The sequence below is a fragment of the Beta vulgaris genome, chromosome 9 (assembly GCF_026745355.1).
Source record: "Beta vulgaris subsp. vulgaris cultivar EL10 chromosome 9, EL10.2, whole genome shotgun sequence".
Classification (NCBI taxonomy): domain Eukaryota; kingdom Viridiplantae; phylum Streptophyta; class Magnoliopsida; order Caryophyllales; family Amaranthaceae; genus Beta; species Beta vulgaris.
The window spans coordinates 1,667,345-1,683,632 of NC_079210.1; the positions used below are offsets into that span (position 1 = coordinate 1,667,345).

Genomic DNA, 16,288 nt, shown 5'->3' on the forward strand with positions numbered 1-16,288 from the left:
TGCAGTTTGCGATATATGTACCAATCTGGCTGATTGACCTAGTAGTTCATGTGGTTGTGAGTTATTTTACAAAATTTTGATTATATGCCATCTTGAAAGGCTGCGAAAAAGGGCATTTCTACGGGGAATGAGCTTAGTAAATTCAGTGACACACCTGGCGATGCATCTTTAGAGGATTTATTTCATCCACTTGACAAAAACACAGATGATCAATCTTCTGTTACTTCTGCTTCCACATCTACTGCCAACCCAAGCAGTGCAGCACCTGATTCTGGAAAAAACGATTTGGCAACAAAGTTAAGGGCTGCTATTGCACAGAAACAGATGGAAAACGAAATGGGACAGGCAAATGGAGGTAACTTACTTCGTGTTATGATACGTGCGTTGAAGGAGGATGTCATTGATATAGACAGCAGTCTGGTATGTTTGAAAAGATGTTGATATCATTTCTTTATCCTTTCGAGGTTGTATCTGACGCCTTCTAATCTGCTCCTCAGGTCTTTGATGAGAAAATTCCCGGAGAAAACCTTTTTCCCCTTCAAGTATGTAGTTCGCCTTTTGGATTTGAATCCTTGTGTAATTGTCTGTTTTGTCCTGTTCAATGTACTCAGAGTTGTGATATGCATGCCATTTCATTATTATGTCTTTTAAGAGAACTCTATAGCTGAAAATTTGCCGAATATTGACTCTTAGAACATAGTCAACTTGAACTATCGATTTGGGGGCGTGTTTTACTTGCTCTTTTTTCTTTTAAAAAAAAAGTGTTTTAACTCTGATTTTCCATGTTTTCCAACGGACAACTTTAACCCTCAAAAACGTTAAATTCTCCATTTCTAAAAACTATAAAATTAAATATTTAGGAAATATAATTAAGACAAATCATAAATATTTTACATAATAACATTTCTTTATATACTTCCTCTGTTTTTTTTCCCCTATTGTTGGCTATAATAAACTTTGATGAGTAATAGCTGTAGCTCTCTTTGAGTAATAAACTAATAATTATAGAAAGTTGATATTGTGAAAGTACATGTTGAGAAGAATATATGAAGGTCCACATCACTATATTATTCCTTAAGTTTAAATCACAATTGATGGTCAAAGGAGTCACTATACAAGTCCAAATGATGCAATAAAAAAACCTAGGAAATATCTATTAGTAAAAAGAATGTTCAAAGCGGAATATGTGAATAGTGCAAAAACTCAAAGTTGAACAAGCTCAAAAAACCAAAGAGTACTTGTAAAAAAAACTTCTTCCTCCAATAATTTTTAGGAACTAACAAGATTATTCTTGCTTCTTTCGAGAGTTTGTATGTGTTAATTAGTCCTATATGCACGCGATGCGTGCGTCGATGTACAAATTACATAATTGGTAGAAACATTAGCTTATAAATTTATTTTATCATTAAAACAATGACTTTTAACAATTTCAATATTATTCCCTCTGGTTTTTTATTTGCTACATTGTTGTTTTGGGAAATAAACCACTAACTTTGACCGATTATTTTGATTTTTTTATATAGTCATGTGTGGTCTTTTTAGATGTGTCTTGATGTGCTGATTCATAGTATCAAATTTTTTATAATTTTTACTTAAACGAAATAAGAGATATTAAGGGTTTAAAAACGTCTTGAAAACCGTGTAACAACAATGTAGCAAATAAAAAAAAGCAAAGGGAGTAATTACATAGGGGTATTTTAGACATTTCAGGGGGACACTAAGTCCTCAGGTCTTCCCTTGTACAATAGAGATAGTTGTGGTGGTGAGACTTGTTTTACTAAATTAATATATGCATATTTCCTTTGACGTGTATGATGCTAAATTGAGTTGTCTCTTCATTCATTAGGTATGCATTAGCATATTGTGTTGCTTGTTAGTTGTTGTCTTCAGCATGCTTGCCTTTCTTTGTTACTCTCAAAGTTCTTGTGGTTTCATTCGAATGCACAGGATATTGTATCTGTCATCTATTTAGTTATTGCACTGATTATAAGTATCTTGCTCGTGGTAGGCTGTTGAGTTCAGCAGATTAGTTGCATCTCTAAGGCCTGAGGAACCCGAGGATGTTATCGTGAATTCGTGTCAGAAGCTTATTACATTCTTTAATCAGCGTTCTGAGCAGAAAGTTGTTTTTGTGAAGCAGCATGGTTTGCTTCCTCTCATGGAATTGCTTGAAGTTCCCAGACCTCGTGTGTGTAACTGCTCTATACTCCTTTAGTAGTTGTCTTGGCACTTGTGCCATCCAGAATCAGTTTCTTTCAGTTAGGTATAACTTTTATTTTGCTAGCAATCAAGGCGTAAATGTTAATATAAACTTTTTACATGAGTGCAGGTTATCTGCTCTGTCCTACAAGTGATAAATCAGATAATCAAGGACAACACTGATTTCCAGGAAAATGCTTGTCATGTTGGTTTGGTGAGTTGCCCCTTGTTTGTTGGACATTGTACTTTTATTATCAGAAGACTTTACTAGTGACTGGAGAACATTAGAAATATTAAAGCCAGAGTTGGTCCGCCCAGCTACTCACAAGATGGTAACATGACCCGAACTCAACTAAAAGTAATTGAGAGAAACTTGAAGCTGACCGAGCACGAATATGATCCAGTCTAAACTAATTGACATGAAGCAAAGGATAGATATGTCGTACAAGGGACTTCTATAGTTCTATTACATAAAATCTACTCTAGTAACTAGTCTGGCAACTATCTGGGACAAATCTGTGTCGAAACCATCTGTCCTTTTTGTGAGTGGGGTTGGGTTGGGTTTGGGTTTGGGTGGACGGCAAAATTGAGTGATGTTAGAATTTAGGTTCAGATAGTTCTGTCACTCTGTGGGGAATAAGAAAATGCTATATGGATTATGTTACAATCGGAAGACCTATCACTGTGAATTCATAAAACAGTACCCAGAAAACTAAAGCTGATAGAAATTCTGACTAAAATCATGTCAAGGAACTCAAGAGTTGAATTTCGATGGGTCTTTCATTTGATGTCTTTATCTTTGAATTCTTTGACGTTGATACTTCATCTTGTTTGGTGAATGAGGTATAACACGGTTATGTTTATTGTGGTTTAATGTCACAGATTCCTGTTGTGATGGGTTTTGCCGTTCCTGATCGTCCTCGGGAAGTTCGCATGGAAGCTGCATACTTCCTACAGCAGCTCTGTCAATCTAGGTGTTGTATTCTTTGTTCTCTACTTTCTTTTGATTTGAATACATTAGAACTTAACAAGTCCTGAGTACCTAACAAGTCCAATGAAAGAAACTTCCATGATAATCCAAGACTAACTTTCATACACCAAGAGAAGCGAGGTAGACTACTTCAACCCACAATACTTTACTTTTAAATTTGTTCTTGCCACACATCTAAGGTAATACCAAGGCACTTCTAATCTCTATAGAATCTCTTTCTCATTCCTCGTGGAAATTTGAAAGCCTTTGTTACTTTTAAGGCCTTCAAGCATGACAAATTCATTGTCATCTAATATTTTTGTCTATTTTCGGACCTTTACAATCCATACAGCAACTAGAATGCTTGATAGGACCCCGACAGTAATGAATGGAGCCAAGCTCTCCATAGTACTTCCATAGCTGACAGAATTGACCTGTTGATGCATCATAATATAATGAAGATGCTTTGCATACCAATTATCTCCCCTAGCCTAGCTCAAGATACCTAGCCTATTTATGGTGCAAAAGTAGTCTAGTTTGTAAAATTGTGCCTAGCTGCACTGAAACTTCTAGAGGTGTACTCAGCGCAAATCAATATGCCTTGGACAAGCCTTTTACATGTTTGAGACCTTGCCAAAATTTTTTTGGTTATGCTTTGTGGTTATGCTTTGTATATATAGATACTAGCAATTTTTGCACGCTATGCACGCGTGTCATATTAACAATTTTTTTCTCAATTAGTTATACATTAGTGTTTCAAAAAATTTGAATTGAACAAATATTTATAATTAATTTTTAATTGTATAACATGTTTTTCTAAAATCAATGTTTTGTTGGCCTTTTAAGTTATTTTTCATCATTATTTGAATACAGTATTAAGAGAAGGAAATATAAAGTAAGAAAGCTTGTGCTCAAATAAAGTGGAAGAATTTGTGTATCAGGTTCAATCATTGGATATTAATAAAGTGGAAGAGTTTGATTTATATGATAGAGATTACCGAATAATAATCAAGATTCAGGATTGGTGGAAATTAAAAATGTCTAAAAGTTACAATAGAATTGGTGGAATATTAAAAATGAAAAAGCAAAAGAAAAGCTTGTTCTTGCAAGAAAGAAAAGAACACATGCTGTGGGCATATGAGAGAGGAGAGGAAAAAGGGAACAAATAAAAAAAAAAGCAGTTGTTACGAGCTGCATGAGGCGTGAATTATAAACAAGGGTGTTAGCTGCCATTGCCAAAGAAGATGATCGAACAAAGCACTGCCTGTCTGCCAGTGGTGTATGGTTGCTGTACCTCAACTTGGAAATTCCTCAACACTTCTTGTTATCATGTACCATACCTCCAATAGGTAGGCGTGTCGCAGATCTGGGGTCCTCCTCCCCCCCCCCTCTGTTTTCTTTGGAGGGGAGTTTCCAATTGCAATATGAAGGATTATATCCTGTACCCGGGTCCTTGGTTATTTGTATCAACACCGGTATGCTGGGAATTCTGCCTTGTCTGGTTGACATGGCTGAAGGAGATAAGCTGCAGCATTTTGAGCTCCTTATTGCTCATTTGGCCACATGCAGTGATATCATCTTTATACAAAGGGGTGTTTCTTTTTTGTTTGCTATGTACTACACATGTACTTTTATTTCTGTACAAAGGGGCATTTACCATGTGCAGCTGGAGAACATACACATATAACCAGGTTGATAGTAGAATCATTTATCAAATGTTATATCCTCTCAAGGACTAAGAGCAATGATATTCCTCATTTGATACATGGATGCCCGTGGAGGTTTGGACAGTTGTACCTTGTTTACATGGGGAAGAGAGGGGGTGGATTTGTAGAGTTGATCCTCATATGGGCTTATAGAATGTGGAGATTGGCAAATATATGTACCTCTTGTTTTTCAGGTTGTGGGTAAAGACTACTGTGGTGATAAAGGAATCAATTCTTTCATGTATATAATGGCCTGGTTTTATAGATGGTGTGTTGTGGGTGATGATCTCGTGTTTCTTTTATTGTTCTTTTCCTTCCTTCGCAATTTTTGCATGCTGAATTTGACCATTATTATCTGAGGCCTTGATATTGTCGATTTCCTCTGTTGCAGTTCTTTGACATTGCAGATGTTCATTGCGTGCCGTGGAATACCAGTTTTAGTGGGCTTTCTGGAGGCTGATTATGCTAAGTACAGGTGAATTGTTGCCTAACGTCCAATTATTTATTGTTTGTACCTTGTAGTAATCACCCTAACGATTGCCAAGCTATAGTTATTGGTTGTCATTGGATTGGCATCTGACAATAATCTTATCTGGCTTTTAGCATTAAACCCCTGAAATAGGAGCAGATACTCAAGCTCTTTGATGTGATCTTCTCCAGTTCTTGGATAAATTGGAAGTCCATGACATAGAAAAGTAGGCAAGTTTCATTTGGAATTTAATTTTAACTAGCTTAGATTTCCTGATCCAAAGATGGGAACTGAAGGGAAAGAAATGAACCCTCAGTATCTATATTGTCAAATTATAGCATGAAAAAAAGGAAAACTTTCATAAAACTACCTTTTATAATAATTTTTTTTACAAAAAACTACCTTTTACAAATTTTCTTTCAAGAAACTACCTTATATAACAAGTTTCTTTCGATACACTACCATTTACCGTAAATGGGGTTCAATCACTAATAATTGAGTCACCGTAAATTGCTTTTCTTTCTTCTCTTGTTTCTCTTCTCTTTTCTCGCTACCCCACTGGCAACAACACCTAAGGCAATTGTCATTTATTGATTAGTATTAAATATAAACGTAATTGGTAGTATATTGAGAGGAATTTCCATCTAAGATAATTTTTTGAAAGACAATTTTTAAAAGGTAGTATTTTGAAAAAAGTTGGTTATAAAAGGTAGTTTTTTGAAAATTTTCCTTGAAAAAAACCAAAGTCTTGGAGAATAATCTGTTTGACTATGGGATTGTAACCTTTAGTTTATCCTGGTCCATGTGTTCATGTAAAAAGTTGCTGTAAAATAATAATAGCAAACGTTTCTGTTGATTTCAGGTAAGAAAATAATTGCATTAGTAGAGGACAATAGGCGCTCAAGCGCAGTCAATGAGTCAATCTATTTTTTTTTTTGTCCCAAACCCGTTTCTATAAATAAATATAAACCCTGTAAAAGCACCGGCAATGTAGGTGAGTAACGCCAAAGAAAGCAAGATAAACACAGTCCTATAAATCCTCAAGACTAGTGTGTATATTTTGAAAAGGAAAGCAAGATAGACACACTGGCACTTCTCTCTAACAATATGATCCAAAGAACAGTTAAACATGTTGATGTCTGAGCATTTCTGGTCCATGTGTTCATAAACGTTGCTGTAAAATAATAATAGCAAACATTTCTGTTGATTTCAGGTAAGAAAATAATTGCATTAGTAGAGGACAATAGGCGCTCTAGCGCAGTCAATGAGTCAATCTAATTTTTTTTTGTCCCAAACCCGTTTCTATAAATAAATATAAACCCTGTAAAAGCACCGGCAATGTAGGTGAGTAACACCAAGGAAAGCAAGATAAACACAGTCCTATAAATCCTCAAGACTAGTGTGTATATTTTGAAAAGGAAAGCAAGATAGACACACTGGCACTTCTCTCTAACAATATGATCCAAAGAACAGTTAAACATGTTGATGTCTGAACATATCTGTTGGATACCTGTTTAAGCCCTTCTCATCTTACCACCAAGGAGATATTGAGAAATTTCTATTATCTTACCACCAAAGAGATTCTTAGACACAAGATAACCAAGTGCCAACTGCCAAGCTCCCTCTTCCTTAGCTGCTAACTCCTAATCTTGCAGGAGTCCTCATCATCTCTTTTTCTGTCTCAACTGAAGTTAATCTCCGACGAGTCTTGCAGGATCCTTAATCGAACCATTTATAAGACTTTCCTTTGAAGGAAAATCAAGATTGATAACTGGTAGGGTTTGGGTCACACAAGGAGTAGCAGATACAAATTTATCAAGGGGGCTAAGGTTTGTACTGTGGGCACTAGTATTCTGTAAAGTTATACATGAAAAACAGTGAGTTAGAAAGGTCATCAGAGAAACAGAATGCTGTCAGTAGGAGAACGGGAAATTGAAAATTCATCTACCCTTACCCTAAAACCGTCCCCAAATCCCAAAGCTTCTTAGTTGGTATTCTGCCAACAATGTGAAATGAATAGAAAAAGGAGGATCATGATTGCTCTAACTCCAGTCTACATGTAGCCCTGAAGCATCTCCAATGCTATTTATTTCGATAACCCAAAAATGTGCAGAAGACAATCAACTTCAAACAGTTGATGCAAAACCGTCAGAACTGTGATCCTCAATCACTCTATAGTTGCATTTCTTTTTCATGAGCAATAATGACACCCCTGTGACCCCCTTATTAATTATTGATCTGTATCTATCCTCAGCAAGGCTTTCTTCTATTTCTTAGTGCTTGTGTATCTTTTTACTTTTACAGAGTTGGTAAATCACTTTCACGAGCTATTGATGATGTATATAATGTTGATAGCTTGCAACATGATTTATTGAGCATTTCCCAACTAAGTGATAAAGGCAATCGAGTTAAGTTTCAAGTTGACCTTTGTCACATCTTGTCTCTGAGGAATCAGGAAAGATGATATTTATATCACCTTATTGGATAAAATTCTGGAAAACAAATCCATTTGTTTGAGTATTGTTTCCGAGTCAAATCAATGAGTTTGGCATGATAGGTTTGGTCATGCTAGCTTAACACTTTTGAATAAACTTATAACTCGTGACTTAGTAATTGGACTTCCAAATATTAAGCACTAAGAAAACTGACAGAAATAACCTTTTATAAGCAACTTTTTGTTAGAAACAACCTCTTAAAATTTCTTTGTCAAGACGAACCTTAAAACTAAGTACATTGTGAGAAGAAATCTGTTGACGTCATTCCGGTATTGACCAAGAGTTTCCAGCATTGACTCCATTAATTATCGAAAAAAACCTCCCACACCATTTCCCTCTAATTCCTCAGCACTCCAAACTAATTTACCCTTTGTGGTCTCTATAAACACCTTCTTTCTTGTTTCTCTATGAAAAAAAATAACCTTAATTGTCTTTCAGTTTGTCTAGGATCTATTGGAAATCAAGGCACTTTATCATTTCCTCCATTGTGTCTCTATAAAACTTCTGTACCTAGATTGTGTAATTAATGAGGGTTGTTGACATAGAAGAGGAGAGAAGCAAAAGGAATTGGAAGGAAACAGTGTGAAAAAATATTAAACATGGCTCATTAATGGAGTCAACATTGGAAACCCTTGGTCAATACAGGAATGATGTCATCAGGTTTTATCTGACAATTTTTAAAAGGTTTTTCTGACAAAAAGTTGCTTATATAAGGTTGTTTTTTGGCAAATTTTCCTTATTTTTATTTTAGTTTATGAAATTGCACGAGTGTATTGAGAAGCATGTTGTGAAGCACCTCGATGGGCAGGATAGAACCTCAATGGTATGTGATAACATGTATAATGCCGTTAGATCTGAATATCTATAGTTTTGAAGTATTATCAAACTTGGAAGTGTCATGTTCCTCACTCTTAACTTGCTACTGTTCATTTTCGAAAGATGTCTTTTGTATCTGAAAAAGTTAATTCTGTCCAGGGAAATGGTTCATCTAGCTATCGATGGCATGTGGCAGGTGTTCAAACTTCAGAGATCGACACCAAGAAATGACTTTTGCCGGATATCTGCCAAAAATGGAATTTTACTCAGGCTTATCAATACACTTCATAGCTTGAATGAAGCAACCCGACTTGCTTCCATATCTGGTGGTAGTGGATTAACCGCAGATGGTTCCAATCAACGTCCCCGTTCAGGTCAACTGGATCCTAGTCACCCTACTTTTAGCCCAATTGAAGCAATTCAATCTGGATCAGATCAGGTTGAGCTTAGGGTCAGGCACAGTGGAACTGAACACTCCTCATCAACTGGTATGTAACATACATTGCACATTCTCAAAAACAAGCTGTACCTCAACCGCTCAACGGCTCAAGCTGAATTTTAGTATTTATTTGTTCTTTTTATATTTCAAGTTTTATATCTCTCAGCTGATGCAGACAAGCCTCAATCAAGTCATGCAACAGTTGAATCCTCAGCCTCTTCTAGATCGACTGACGCTGCAGACAAATTTGTGAATGTGGTTAAGGAGGCAACTCGAGCTGAAATGGATCTTAAACAGCAGCGAGCTTCTGGTTCTTCTCATAGAAATTCCACAGACAGGTCCCCAAAATCAGAAGGTGGTTCAAATGGCAATTTGTATCCCGGTTCTTCGCAACAAGAACACGTTCGTCCTCTTCTTAGCTTGCTCGAAAAAGAACCTCCTTCTCGGCATTTCTCTGGTCAGTTAGATGTGCGTCAGTTGGCAGGCATGGAGAGACATGAAAGTATACTTCCTTTGTTGCATGCATCTAATGAAAAGAAGGGCAATGGTGAACTTGATTTTCTGATGGCAGAATTTACAGGTATTCTGTCTATCTGCTCCTCTCTGTATATGTTAGTGGGTGTTGTGTAGGACAGACCTCTTCAATTAACTCTTAGGTTATAAAATGAAATTATTGTTTCCGATGAGCATCTCCAAGACAATTTTTAAAGTACACCTTTCCTATTGCTCCCTTTTTCTATAGCTAAGGCAATATTTAATAATGTAGTGAATTTAATATCTGATTCTGAATGAATGAAGATCTAGTTGGCCTTTGTATCATGAGGTGGCAATAGTGGTTCTGATCAGGTTGAGTTTCAATCATATTCTAGTGATAAGTCATGTGGTTTGTTTTAAGTCATTGGGGTCTATTAAGTTGTTTATGATATTGAATTTTAGTCGCTAATATCCGATTTGGGGTAATACATGATATATTTTTGGTCTCAAATTGGTTTATTTCGGATTCGAGTTATTGGATATGGTTTGTTTATGCTGAAGAATGAAATTCAATCTCAACAATGCCAAGTACGGATGACATTCTGTCTTGGAGATTTTGTCATTAATTTTCTTTTCTGCTTTAACAGGGTAGAATATCATACTGGATAAAGTATATTGAGAAAAACAAGAGTGGAGGGGGAAAAGGGGGGGGGGGGGTTGGGGGGGGGATCCTGTGGTCATGTCAGTTCTACCTTTGGCAGCAAGAAGCTTTAGAGGTGGATTGATTTAACATGTAGGAATTGACTACTGTTGATTTTGGCGCCAACCACTCATTGAGATTGGATATGACATGCACATAGACTTGTACTGCATCATCGCATGGTCACAAGTGCAGTCTGCTCTCATGATCCCCTATTACTGTCTTAAAATGTCTAGCTAGGGCAACCACCTTGTTAATTCCCCTTTTTCTTAACTAAAAAAGTTGCTTTTTAAATGGTTGATTATATATATTCATGAACTCCTCGTCATGGATCTGGAGAATTTGCTGAGAAAGTGTGCACTTCTCAAAAGATGTCATTAACTTTTCTCTTTCAAAACATGATTTCTTGAACTATATAATGCAATCACATGTAACTAAGAGCTTCAGGTTTTTGCCTGTAACAGCAATTACAGCATCTATTCTTGATGTCTAACTCTTTGCCCAAACACTTACATCAGAAGAAACCTTGCATTTATGTGTTTGCAGAGGTCTCAGGACGTGGCAAGGAAAATGGAAATTCTGAAACACCGAGACTTTCAAATAAAACGGCAATCAAGAAGCTAACATCAGTAGCTTCTAATGATGGAGCTGCTTCTACATCTGGGATTGCATCACAGACAGCATCAGGTGTACTATCAGGTTCAGGTGTTTTGAATGCCAGACCGGGGAGTGCAACATCGTCTGGACTACTTTCTCATATGGTATCTGCAATGAATGCTGATGTTTCTAGGGAGTATCTTGAGAAGGTTGCAGAGCTCCTCCTCGAGTTTGCCCAAGCAGATACCACAGTAAAGTCATACATGTGTAGTCAAAGCTTGCTTACCCGACTATTTCATATGTTCAATAGGGTTGAACCCCCTATTCTTTTAAAGGTAGGCATTGTTATTGGTGCTCTTACGTTACTGTGTAATTATGTTGATCTGTTAATAAATTATGACTATAATAATAGCCTTCATATATTTATCTCCATTTATTCCCCTTTTACCATGTACTTCACGATTTGAATGCTTTTGAGAGAGTATTTGCCACAGCTTATTGCTCAATTATTTTTCCTGCTGCAGCTATTGAAGTGTATCAACCATTTGTCAACTGACCCTAATTGTCTGGAGAATCTTCAGCGGGCTGAGGCCATCAAACATCTTATCCCTAACCTGGAGCTGAAGGAAGGGCCTCTTATATCCCAGATTTATCATGAGGTGGGAACCAGAATCTCTCTGTCTTTTCTCCAAACAAGTACCACACTGAAATCATTTTTTTGTAAACTGGTATTTGTAGCCCCGGGCCGGGATGGAACGCTCGATTTATCAAAGATTTCTGGAACTCTAGTAGGAAAGGATGTAGTCATATATGGTTTTTTGGTTAGGTTCCCCTTCTTGAGTTACATCATTGTCATAATCTCTGAGAAAATTTAATTACATATATATACTCTTTTACATTTTCATGGACGTCAAATCTCTATTTGTCACAATGTAATAAGAAAAGTTCGCCTTCAGTAATTTTTCTGTTGCTCCTAGGCTGGCTTTCTCGGGTTGTTTTCAAACTAATATCAATAAGAAATTCTAAGTCAATTTGTGCAACCACCCATCAGACATGCTTGTTAATCTCTTTTAAAGTATGATAAGTTGACAACTCTATGTTTACTCAAGAAGTTTTCGTTTGTAGATATGGATGCATTCTTTGTGCTTGAGCCAAAGTTGGCAGTTTGAAACAAGTAACCTAGCTTACTTTCAATGTGGTATTTTGAAGAAACTGTGCGGAAGTTGGGCCATCTGATATTCAGATTTCCTCCCCTCCCTAATTATTCTTAATGATGCTTTTGACAAATTCTACTTTTGCTGATTTGGATCCCTATTCTGTAGGTGCTCAATGCTCTGTTTAATCTCTGCAAGATAAATAAGAGAAGGCAAGAGCAAGCAGCTGAAAATGGAATCATCCCGCACTTGATGAATTTTATCATGTCAGATTCTCCTTTAAAACAGTATGCATTGCCTCTGTTGTGCGATATGGCGCATGCATCCCGTAACTCGAGAGAACAGTTAAGAGCACATGGTGGATTAGATGTATATTTGAGCCTACTTGATGATGAACTGTGGTCTGTGACAGCTTTGGATTCTATCGCGGTTTGTTTGGCCCATGACAATGACAACAGGAAAGTTGAACAAGCTTTATTGAAGAAAGATGCAGTTCAGAAGTTGGTTAAGTTTTTCCAGAACTGCCCCGAACAGCATTTTGTGCACATATTGGAGCCTTTCTTGAAAATAATTACGTATGAAATCTATCCTTTATCTTTATATAGTGCTTGCATTGTTCTGTGGGTGTGATTTCTTATGAATGTTTGTTCAACTGACATCATCTCGAGTTATAACCTCTAGCCACAGCACTTGGCCTGTTTAATCAATAAAATTGCAATAATTTGTTTACTTCCAAGTCCTACAAGAATGTTTTCCCTTAGTTTTTGTTTGCTAGTTTTCCATTGGATCACATGATGGGTTGATATATAACTTAGAGCTAGTGATGCAAGCTTTTGAGAGTGAGTAGCTTATAAGTTTTCTTTGTTTCTGTTGCAACACGTTGTGGAGGCACAGGGTTTTAGGAGACCCCTATGATGAGGAGAGAGATGGTAGAAGGGGCCCATGTGCTTTGGAGAGAGAGAAAGGAACCACAAACGAAAAATTGTTTGTTTCAAGCTCCAACTATTTTAGAAAACACCTGAGAAATGGACATGTTGCAACCAAAATGAAACAGAGGAATTATAAGCTACATGTCATCCCACATGTCACTGATGTTGGACTCAAGTCATGTGCTTTACAATCACATTGTAATACTCCGCCACATCTAGCACCCCTATGATGAGGAGAGAGGAGGTAGAAGGGCCCATGTGCTTTGGAGAGAGAATGGAACCACAAGCTAGAAATTGTTTGTTTAAAGTTGCAACTATTTTTAAAAACACCCGAGAAATGGAAGTGTTGCACCTAAAATGAAATAGATGAATTATAAGCTACATGTCATCCCAAATGTCACTTATATCGAACTTAGTCATGTGCTTTGCAATCGAATTGTAATATTCCACCACATCGAGCTGCCTAGCATATTGACTTTGTGGTAGACCCTTTGCAGTCTCTAACAAATATTTGAATACCGATATTACAATCAATTCTACGAACTCATGGACAGGTGGGAAGTTAGCTCAGATTGATAGTCTTTTCGGAGTGCTCAATAGCTCAACCCAAAAGCTTGAGTGAGGCCTATGGATCATAAAGCTAACCTAAAGGGAGGGAGGCTCCATAACTGTAAATAAGTTACACATTAGCTATCTGTACAACCAATGCCAGTCTCTTATTGTCACATATTGTACTTAATTTGTATCTGGCACATAATCAATGGCAACTATTTTGCACAGTCTGAGATTCAAGTATTTGCAATTCTAGTCCTTTATCATCCTGTGACTGTATTCAGTTTCTGAGCATGTTTCTGCACACCTAATGCAGGAAATCGCCCCGGATAAACACGACATTAGCTGTCAATGGCTTGACTCCATTGCTTATTGCAAAGCTAGATCATCAGGATGCTATCGCTCGATTGAACTTGCTGAAGTTAATCAAGGTTGGACTCTCAGCTTTTATATGTTACATGGTTCCTTGCATTTATTATCTGTTGTTGTATACCTTCAGAGCTTTTTAGTTTCGTAGTGGCAATTACCTCCCCTTTTCTTAATTGTTAGAATCATTCTAGTATAATTATGTCTAGTATTAGAAATTTAATTTCTGAAGGTTATGATTTTTCCTGAGATTGCTTGAATTTGATATCATACAATACCAGACATGTTCGTACGGCTCCCAACAATAGCTCTTTGTTTGGGATCTTGGTGCTTGGACATAAGTTGTGGAAGTTGCATATGAAATAATCCTGAAATGTTCAGAGGCCTCTGTTTGTCTTTATTAAAATCTCATAATCTGGCATCCACTACTGCTTGTATACATCTTTCAATTTCCCCTAAGATCCTATGGAAATGAAGATTCATCATACTACGACTTAAGTTCTAATCGAGCAAACTAAAATGGCTCACTGTTTATAAAAGGTTGTTAAATGCCAAAAAAATTTTAAAAGGTTGTTTCTCACAAAAAAGTGCTTATAAAAGGTTGTTTCTTACAAATTTTCCTTACTATTACCACCATATATGACCACAAACAAACTGGCCTTTAGGGTAATGTTGAGTTTGATGCTATATTGGGAAATATTTTGGGTGTTCTGCTGATGTCTTATTTTTCTGGCTGAACCGATGTCATGAATTCCTCTGTTTTTTACATCTTTTTACCCTTGTGGATTTCTACTGTTTTATTGGACTACCTGCTAAATAGACGGGCCATATGGGTTAATCTGACATGTGCACGTCTCAAATGATAACGTGCAGGCTGTTTATGAGCACCATCCACGACCAAAACAATTGATCGTGGAGAATGACCTACCACAGAAGCTCCAGAATTTAATTGAGGAGCGACGAGATGGGCAGAGATCTGGTGGCAGTGGCCAAGTCTTGGTAAAACAGATGGCCACTTCATTACTCAAGGCTCTTCATATCAACACAGTTTTGTAAATTATACATCTTTAGCTATATTTCTTATATTGTATATTCAGTTTCTAGGCTATTTATGTAATTATTGGTTCCCTTGTAATTTCTTTTGAGACACCAATTTTCTGATTTGTAGCGAGTATGTGTGTGGGAGAAAAGAGGTTTTGTGTTGTGGTGGTTTCTCCGAAACATTGTTCAAACCAACTTTTAACGGTTTGATTTAGGTTGTTTTTGTTTTTATTTTATATAATTCCTTTTTGTTTTTCCTTTTTCAATTTGTGTCTACTTTGAAGCCCACAAACGGGGTTGAAAGCTGTCTTGTGAGCATTCATCAGAACATTGTGCTGCTCAGGCAACCTGGCCGAAAATCTGAATTTCGTAGGGAGCCAGACTGCTGTATGATGTGTTTGTATGCGTTGGCCGCCTAGTAAGCAATGGCTAGCCTTGTGACCTGATGAATGCTCCCATCTTCATTCAAACATGTTATCTCCTATTCAATCTTCTTCCTTTTTCTCTAGCTGACGGTCAGATGAAGATTTTGCTAATAGCTCTCAATTTCCTTAGGTCCATTATAATATAAATTTGTTAGTTATGTACATGTGCAATAGAATAATCTTTGAAAAGGGGCAAAAAGGAAATTGAACTTCATGCATTATATCAAACGTGAATAAAATTTTAACTTAAACATGAAACGTTAAATCTGAGAATTTGTCCCTCTTGTCAAAAAGAACATGTTTGTATCTCAAAAGGCCTTGTCACCTCTTTAGTTATGTGCATGAATGGATTAACAAGATTCTCACTATTTTTATATACTGTCTGGGGAAACTGAAGCCAAGGGAACGTGCTTGGTAGAATCAATAGAAAAAGGTGACCTTGTTGAGCTTCACTTTGTGAGATGGCTTGAGTGATGTAGGATGAGTGGGAGCTTCGATGCTCCCAAAATATCACTATTTCTATAAGGTAAATGCTAATGGTGTATTTTAGATAACACTAATGTATCTTATATATATTAATCTTAGTCCCAAAATAACTTACTTTTTAAAAATAACTAACGAGCGCCCTCGAAACCCTAGATAACACTAATATACCATATCTATTTAATTAAAATATTGTAAATAGACATTGTAGATTTTTCATTTTAGGGTAGCATTTGCATCACTACCGCTTCTGGATACTTGGGAGAATTACATCACTAAAATTAATTCTCAATATTACTTTTTTTCAAGTTACAACGCTTTTATCTGTTGGTGGTATCAAGTCCACTAAGATTAAAAAATCTTGTTAATCAGCCACCATGCAATCATGCACCCTTTTACGCAAGCAAAATACTGGCTCGAATCTTAAATTTTCATCAAGAATCAATCTATAAATCAATAAGATCTCAAAATTT

At 36.6% G+C, this 16,288-nt stretch overlaps 1 protein-coding gene across 3 annotated transcripts in view; it reads left to right on the forward strand.

The window, feature by feature from the left end:
• The window catches only part of LOC104902661 (MAP3K epsilon protein kinase 1), a 31,984-nt gene extending 16,811 nt beyond the window's left edge, over positions 1–15,173 (forward strand). Inside the window, exons 13-25 of one of the 3 annotated variants that reach the window (XM_048636354.2) lie at positions 100–420; positions 498–542; positions 2,009–2,188; positions 2,330–2,413; positions 3,082–3,173; positions 5,267–5,350; positions 8,815–9,143; positions 9,246–9,674; positions 10,815–11,200; positions 11,390–11,524; positions 12,188–12,594; positions 13,817–13,931; positions 14,740–15,173. In XM_048636354.2, the coding sequence (XP_048492311.1) occupies positions 100–420; positions 498–542; positions 2,009–2,188; positions 2,330–2,413; positions 3,082–3,173; positions 5,267–5,350; positions 8,815–9,143; positions 9,246–9,674; positions 10,815–11,200; positions 11,390–11,524; positions 12,188–12,594; positions 13,817–13,931; positions 14,740–14,922 (2,790 nt within the window). In that variant the 3' untranslated portion in view covers positions 14,923–15,173. The remainder of the gene's footprint in view (positions 1–99; positions 421–497; positions 543–2,008; positions 2,189–2,329; positions 2,414–3,081; positions 3,174–5,266; positions 5,351–8,814; positions 9,144–9,245; positions 9,675–10,814; positions 11,201–11,389; positions 11,525–12,187; positions 12,595–13,816; positions 13,932–14,739) is intronic. The other 2 variants (XM_048636355.2, XM_048636356.2) reach the window with 2 other exon arrangements.
• The last annotated feature ends 1,115 nt before the right edge of the window (positions 15,174–16,288 follow it).